This window comes from Arachis ipaensis, chromosome B04 (genome assembly GCF_000816755.2).
Source record: "Arachis ipaensis cultivar K30076 chromosome B04, Araip1.1, whole genome shotgun sequence".
NCBI lineage: Eukaryota > Viridiplantae > Streptophyta > Magnoliopsida > Fabales > Fabaceae > Arachis > Arachis ipaensis.
This window is the reverse complement of record NC_029788.2, coordinates 51,210,995-51,219,322: the sequence shown is the minus strand read 5'-3', so window position 1 is coordinate 51,219,322 and position 8,328 is coordinate 51,210,995. Positions and strand designations below refer to the sequence as shown.

General features: G+C 34.0%; 1 protein-coding gene across 1 annotated transcript; it reads left to right on the top strand.

The window, feature by feature from the left end:
- On the top strand, positions 6,794–7,731 carry LOC110271499. The gene is made up of 4 exons (XM_021122445.1): positions 6,794–6,817; positions 6,858–6,965; positions 7,078–7,453; positions 7,544–7,731. Exons 1-4 carry the CDS (start codon positions 6,794–6,796, stop codon positions 7,729–7,731), a joined length of 696 nt encoding a protein of 231 aa, XP_020978104.1.

The following is an 8,328-nucleotide window of genomic DNA, read 5'->3' as shown; positions in this document are numbered from 1 at the left end:
CAACTTGTTTCCTTGTTGCGATTCTTTGTGCTTATTATGCATTCATGCTCATTACATCCTTAATCATTGGTTGCTGCTGATTTCTCAATTTGCATTTCCTCTTCTGCTCACTTTCTATGCATGCATATATGATGTTCATTCTTGGATTCTTTTGGNNNCACTTGGATTCTTTTGCAACAATTATTCATGGATCTTATTTTTCATTTTCTTTTCACTATTAAGTAAATAATTAAATTAATTTCACATTGTACAAAAGCACATGGGACTGTGGCCTAAAACATTGGATATCTGAAAGTAAATAGAAATTAAATTGATGTTTTCAATGAGAAGGATTTCTGCTAATTCTGAGAGATTGAGGTTATTCATTTGTTTGTGATAGAAAACATTGTGTCCCTACTTTGATATGATTTCTGATGCTTGCATTGTACTGCCATTATCTAATATAATCTGAAATTCTGAACAGCCATTTGAATTTGTATTTGCATTTCTCAATCATGCACTATTATTATATTGTCTATTGTTAATTCAAGTATAGTACACACGTCCTTTTTTTTTCTTTTAGCCAAAAAAAAGCCTGAAAATATATAGAATAACATTGGAAGTATTATTTTTGCAGTAACAACCACTAATAACACTGAAGCTATTGAGAGAGAAGAAGAACAACTTTGAAGAGGTTCCACTATTTTGGCTTTGGTCCTTCCTCCCTGCTGGTGCCTTCGTCTCTGTCATTCCCTACTCAGTCTTCTCTGCCATTAGTCACAGATTTTGCAGTTTATTGCTTAGTTTTAAGGTGTAGAGCCTGGACCAAAGTAGTAGCTTCATCCACACTGAACATAAAACTTTCATTATTCTTTTTTCTTTTTTTCTTTTTTCCTTTTTTTTTCCACGCCACATAAATTGGAGCACATACATCCACCTTCCACTGTTCTTCTTCCTTTTCCCTTTATATCATTTATTTATATTTATAATTATAATGTCATTCTATTTTTTTTATAAAATTATATACAGTTTTTTATTTTTCATAGCATCTTTCAATTTATAAGGGTAAGAACTAATTCGTCACAAATTTCTTTTTAAAATTTGTTGTTAGCCAATAGATTATTATATATATAAGAAGGAACTCAAATTTTTAACACTTACTTAAATAGACAATAAATTAATTACTTGACCAACTTAAGTAAGTTTTGTTGTATAATTCTTTTATATAGAAAAAAAAGCTTTAGATAAAAATGGTTATCCCTTCACTTTTTTGTCTAAGAAAAAACAGATTTAGAAAAATAATATTTTAAAATTGGGAATGCTATTAAATACTATTAAATGAATTAGGTCATTTAAGGACATTCTACTCTCTTGCTATTTTTAATTAGCTGTTTAGGTTTCAATGTAGCTTATTATAGTGTTAGATGTTTGGAGCCACTTGAGGAGAGATAATTGTTTCATTTTATCTCATGATCGAACATGTGAATAATTACTAATAAAATTTATTTGTTAAAAAATGATTTATTTATACTAAAAAATATTAAACATATTTATATTTTAATATTTACTTAAGTCTTAGTCTATTTTTGTTCAGGCTTTCGATAGTTATCTATCCACTACTACTGCCACTTCTCTGTTCTGTTGCTCCTGTGGTAATATAATAATCTACTGCTGCTGAGTAGCTGTTCGCTGACGCTGCTACCTCTCTAATTCTAGATCTGCTGTTCTACCACTTTGTTGCTGTTGTGGAATGAATTAAGGCAGTAATTAAGGTTGGTTTATGCAAATTTAAATACATCTATTAATTTGTTATTGATATCATGCGTGCAACTTGGTGCTTTCCTGAGGCACTCATCACTTTAGGCACTTCTTTAAGCATTGCTAAAATTCAATTTTCTCTGTTATTTTATGTCTAATGCCTTCAAAGTATTTTCGAGGCTTGCACAATATTGTCTCTTAGTTAAGTAGGAAGCTAGATTTGTAGTTAGTGAGACGAACAGTAAGGACTTCAATTTAGAAACTTAGCTATCTACGTGAAATATATAGGTTTTCGATGGATATGTCAAAAGACTGGATGGATACACCACGTCGTGAGAAAGAATATCAAGTTGGTGTAGAAAGATTTTTACACTTTGCTTTCTCATCAAAGGGAGTTCCTCAAGGGGAAGAAATTCAATACCCTTGTGCAAAGTGTTGTAATATATTTTTCTTAAAGAGAGATGACGTATATGATCATCTAATATGCCATGGTTTTGTAAAAGGTTATAGGCGGTGGTTTAATCATGGGGAATCACTTTTTGCTATGGATATTGACAGTGACATAGGCGGTGAATATAACTGCAATGATAACATTGATGAGTTGTTACGTGATACATTTCGAGATAATACATAAGTTAACGGACAAAACATGGGGCCTAACGAATGTGCAAAGGAATTTTATAAATTGGTAGACGAGGCAAGCCAAGAACTATACCCCGGGTGTAAAGGATTCACAAGATTATCCTTTACCATTCGTCTTTAATTGTTAAAATGCTTGCATGGTTGGAGTAATGCGTCATTTACTTCTCTCTTGGAATTATTGAAAGAAGCAATGCCATATTTGAATATTCCTATTTCTTTTGATAAAACCAAGAATATGGTGATGAACATGGGTCTTGACTACCAAAAGATCGATGCATGTCGTAATGACTGCATGTTGTATCGGAACGGGTATGAGAATGACTTATCTTGTCATGTCTGTGGAACATCCCGTTATATTGAGCATCATGAAGAAGAGGATGATGTTACCTCATCTAGAAAGCCTCGCAAAGTAGCTGCAAAAACTCTTAAGGCATTTCCTTTTGATTCCCAGACTTCAACGGCTTTTTATGTGCACAAGAACTGTCCAAGCTATGTCTTGACATCACAATGAGCATGTTAAAGACGGGTCCTTAAGGCATCCTGCCGATGGTGAATCTTGGAAAGCATTTGACAATCGACATGAAGATTTTGCAAAAGAGCCTCGTAATGTAAGACTTGGGTTAGCAAGCGATGGATTCAATCCATTCCGAACTTTAAGCAGTACACACAGTACATGGCCTGTTGTTCTGATAGTGTATAATCTACCCCCTTGGATGAGCATGAAGCCTGATTATTTTATGCTTTCTTTACTCATTCCTGGACCACAATCACCGGGAAATGACATTGATGTCTATCTTCAACCGTTGGTTGAAGAATTAAAAGAATTATGGGAGTCAGGTGTTGAAACATATGATTCGAAAGAAAACAAAACATTCAACATGAAAGCATGCCTTTTGTGGACAATTAATGACTTCCCTGCGTATGCTATGTTATATGGGTGGAGTACAAAGGGAAAATTGGCTTGTCCATGTTGTAATGATGAGACTTCTTCTATCTATCTGAAACATAGTCACAAGACTGTTTATATGGATCACCGAAGGTTTTTATCCATTAATCATCCATGGAGGCATAACAAAAGGTCTTTCAATGGAAAAAATGAACTCAGGTCTCCACCGCAGTTATTAGAAGGTTCAGCTGTATTTGATATATTGCGAGAGGTAGATAATTCTTTTGGAAAGAAGCAAAAGAGATCAAAGAATGGCATATCAAATTGGAAAAAATAGTCAATCTTTTTTGATTTACCATATTGGAAGTCCAACATGTTTAGACACAACCTTGATGTCATGCACATAGAGAAGAATATAGTTGATAGCATAATTGAAACTCTTTTAGATATTCCCAGAAAGACAAAAGATCATGCAGCTGCTCGTTTTGACCTTAAAGACATGGGTATTAGAAAAAACCTTCAACCAAAAGATATGAAGGATGGAAAAAAAACTAAGTTAGCAAAGGCATGCTTTTCAATGACTCTAGCAGAGAAAATAGTCTTTTGTAGTGTGTTGAAAGCGGCAAAATTACCAGACGGTAGTGCTTCCAATATTGCTCGATGTGTGCATGAAACAGAAAAGAAGATTTCTGGTTACAAGACCCATGATGCTCATTTCATGTTGCATTACTTGTTGCAAGTACCAATCAAGAACATACTTCCTGACCATGTTGCCATCGCTCTAGTTCGATTATGTTCATTTTTTCGCCGAATATGTCAGAAGGTAATTAGCCTAGATGAGGTAGTTAACTTAGAAGCAAAGATTGCTGAGACATTATGCCAATTGGAGAGGATTTTCCCTCCTAGATTTTTTGACATAATGGTGCACTTGCCTATTCATTTGGCAAATGAGGAGAGGTTAGGTGGTCCAGTTCAATATCGTTGGATGTACCCTGTTGAACGGTATATGTGCACACTAAAATTGTATGTTCGTAATAGAAGTCGTCCAGAAGGATCTATTGCCGAAGGATATTTGGTGAATGAGTGTATAAATTTTTGCTCAAGATATTTGCATAAAGATGTTCATACAAGATTTAATAGAATCCCTCAGAACAATGATGAGTGTGTTTCAGATGAGGTGCAAACTCCTAGTTTGTTTCCATGCAAAGGATGTCCTCTTGGTGGAAGAATGGGAGATTTGTTTATTTTAGATGAAAAATCAGAAATACAAGGTCATGCATACATCCTAAATAATTGTGATAAGATCGAAGTCTACATGAGGTATTTTGTTCTATTCATTATCATTTGTTAGATCTCAATCATCATATTTAACCTTACTAACAACTAAGACTATGAATATTTAATCTCTTCAGAGAGCATGAGGAGGCAGTTAATGATAACAATCCACGAAGAACAAAGTGAGAGAAAGCCAAGGACCGCAGTCAACAATTTTTAGAATGGTTTAAAATTCGTGCCATGAAAAAGGATGTACCTGGTTGGGCAAAAGGGTTGGCTAGGGATCCAAATCGAGTTGCAAAAAGATTTTCAGGTTATATTATCAATGGGTATAGGTTCCATACAAGGCACCGTGTTGCGAGACGTAAAACTCAAAATAGTGGTGTCACATTAGAGGCATTGACGCCTAGTTTTGCTAGTGTGAAAGATAAGAACCCAATTGAAGCAAAAGTAGCCTACTATTGTAGAATAGTTGATATGTTTGAGTTAGATTATTATGGCCAATTTAAGGTAGTCTTGTTTAAGTGTGATTGGTATACAGTTGCAAAAGACAACTTTGGTCTTTCATATGTGTATTTCAATAAAAAATGCTACCAAGAAGAACCATTTATGCTGGCATCTCAAGTAAACCAATGCTTTTATGTGCAAGACCCATATGTCAGTGACAAGCACTATGTTATGAAAACAATTCCAAGAGATTTATTTAGGGTAAGTGATGACCTTGAGTCTGATTCCCCCATAATATATGCAAGGGAGCCATGCGAACCTGAAGTGATTCCAAGTTTTCCAAATGATAATGGCAAAATTGATCTAGTGAGGAATGATCTACGAGCAACTATTATAGATATGGATCCAAACATGTTTGCCAAACAATATTGTGAGGAAGACGAGGAAAGCGAATATGAATACATGGAGGACCTTGACTCTGAAACATCTTGACAAGTTTTTTTGGTAGAATCCTAAACAACCCACTTTCCTTAGTTTTTTTGCTTAGTTAATTACTTGCTTCAGTTGATTATGCTCATTTAATTATTATTATTTAATTAGCATTTTATTCATTGTTATTATTTTGTGTATGCAGAATGGAGAAAAGGGAGATCATTAAAAGAAAGCGGATACTTACCTTAGGCCAAAAAATGAAAGGAAAAAGCCCAAAAAAAAAACAATTCCTTTGAGGTTACACAAGTGAAGTCAAGTGCTGAATTGCTAAAACAATACAATATTAAGAGAGAAAGGACCATGGCTGAAAATAACAAGGCTACACTTCAAATAAAAAAGGAATGAGTCTTGACATGTATTTTAAGGTACATGGGATAAATTTGGAAGATGAAGAAGATGAGGAAGATGAAGAAAATGAGCTTGATGATAATGCAAATGATGCGGGTAGTGGAGGACAAACTAGTAATAAAGGTACTTTTCTTGTTTAATTTATTGGCTAATTAGAGCTTATATTACTTCTCAATTGAATTATGTTATTTTATTCGGACTTAGGCACAATAAAGAAGAAAACCCATGGAAAAACTACGTGCAAAAAGCTTCATGCTACAGATTTTAATGATCGACGGGAGGTGGTATTTTTTCAAGGGCAGCCTGTAGGTCCAACCAACGAGGTTGTATTTGACCTCAATCAACTATTGGGCACAACAGTTAGAAACCCTCGTTTTGTGACTTTGTTATATACTAGTTGGCATGGTGTGCCTAATAAACTCAAAGAGGACATGTGGGAGTATGCTAATGTATGTAAATATGGCATTATAGATAATTTTTTGTTAATTTATTTGTCACATTATTTGTGCTAACCATTGATATTCTAATGTGTTGTGTTGCACAGCAAAAGTTCATTCTTCCCATAAGTTCAAAGCCGTGGGTAATGCAGGGATTTTGTGGTGCATGGAAAAAATATAAGAGAGAAATAAAAAAGAGCATTTTGTGAAGTACAACACGAAGAAAGAAATGATAAAGAACCGACCATTAGATATTCGCGAGGTTCAATTTCGCAAACTAATTCGGTATTGGAGTCTTCCGGCCATCAAGGTAATATTGCCTTTTATTTCTTCCTATACCATCAAGCATACTATCATTGATTCTTCATGTTCCTAAACTTAGGTTGATTCTTTATATTTAGGCTATCTCTGCTAAGAATACTGAAAATAGGTTGAAACAAACATGTCCTCACCGAATGGGATCCACAAATTTTTGAATAGTGCGTAAGCAGCTGGTAATATAACTTATTCTATGTGATTTCTCTTTTATATGTATTCATGGTGTAGTTGCCTAGTTAGTATGCTTCATGTAAAATTTTCTCTATGTACTCTAGCGCGACTCTAAAGAGAACAGTGAAGAACCGTCAAGGGCTGAAGTTTTCATAGCAACTCGCACAAGTAAAAAAGGAAAAGAAATTGATGCTAAAACACAAGCCACAATTGTGAGTTGTTTGTATTTGTATTTTGGATATGTACATTATGAATTATGATGTGATTTCTATCTAAATTGAGTTAATGCAACTTTGAACCTTATTGGTTGTTGCTTTTTGATAGACTGAACTTCAGAACCGCTTAGAAGCAGGAGAAAATGAAGAGGATGCATTTGTAGGAGTGTTAGGAAAAGACCAACCAGGTCGAGTTCGTTGTTATGGGGCTTCGATTACAAGAAGCTCTCTTAAAAAAGATGAGGAGATTTGCCACATAAAAGTTGAATATAACACTAAGGTCTCATCATTAGAGAAGAATATGGATGGTGTATGTGGTTTATTAAAGGTATTGGTGCACCAACTCAACCCTGGAATGAGCGATGAAGAGGTAGCAGCCTTAGTTCAAGCTGCCCAAGATTTTCCTTTGGATACCTCAAGTAGCAGAGCAAAAAATACTCCTCGCTCCTCCGAATCAACTCACATTCCACACAAAGATGATATAAGTAAAATTATAATATTTTTATTAATAAAAATGTTGGAATATAACCAAGTACTTCAATTTTGTTTGTTGTTGTTGAATTCGAACTTGGAAGGTTCTAATATGATTTTGAATAACTATGACTGGTGGAAAGAGTTAAGTTTGTTAGAACTTAGAAGGAATGAACTAGTTGCCATTGTTGTTCGTTTTGCATCTTCTTTTTCACTTATTTCACTTACTGGTTCCTTCTATATGAAAATTCTAAATGCACGATTCAAATTTCAGTGTGTTGTGAAATGTTAGAGAGATATTAATGGTACTGGCTGATATCATCATATTGTGTAGGCGCATGATCAAAATTAAATTGCTGCCAGAGACCTTATGCCACATTTACATCTTTATTTTGTTAAAAATAAGTAATATATGTTTCAGTTTTAGTTTGTTAGGTTTAGGCTTGGCTCAACAATAGAATATCAAACATTGGCTGAAGGAACATGAATGTTGTATCACGTTTTCATTGATGCTATAAATCAGATTTATTTATTGAACAATAAGTTGTTTGTTTGATATCAAATATAAAGGAGATTTTGAGAATCCTTGTGCAGATTAGTGGATATATGTAGCAAAATTAAATCTGATTGTTAGAACACTTTTTATATTACAAAAATTAAGTTTGATGTCAAATCTGATTGTTAGAAAAATTAGTGGGCTGAAGTTTACTGCATCATCCATTTTTCATTTGTAGTTGTTCATTTGTGTTTTTTATTTTGTAGGGCACAGGTCAAAATAATTTACCTTGCAATGATACATGAAGTTTTTATATCTTGGCATGAAGTACAAGAAGACTTTGATTAATTAGGAATTCTAATTCATGTATTAGGAATTTCATGAGAAGTTATG

What these genes read in the sequence shown, in the direction of transcription:
- LOC110271499 (XM_021122445.1), top strand. Translation starts at nt 6,794, where the DNA reads ATGTATTCATGGTGTAGTTGCCTA. An exon ending in ATTCATGGTGTAGTTGCCTA is followed by an intron (nt 6,818 to 6,857) that starts GTTAGTATGCTT and finishes TATGTACTCTAG; the next exon opens with CGCGACTCTAAAGAGAACAG. An exon ending in CTAAAACACAAGCCACAATT is followed by an intron (nt 6,966 to 7,077) that starts GTGAGTTGTTTG and finishes GCTTTTTGATAG; the next exon opens with ACTGAACTTCAGAACCGCTT.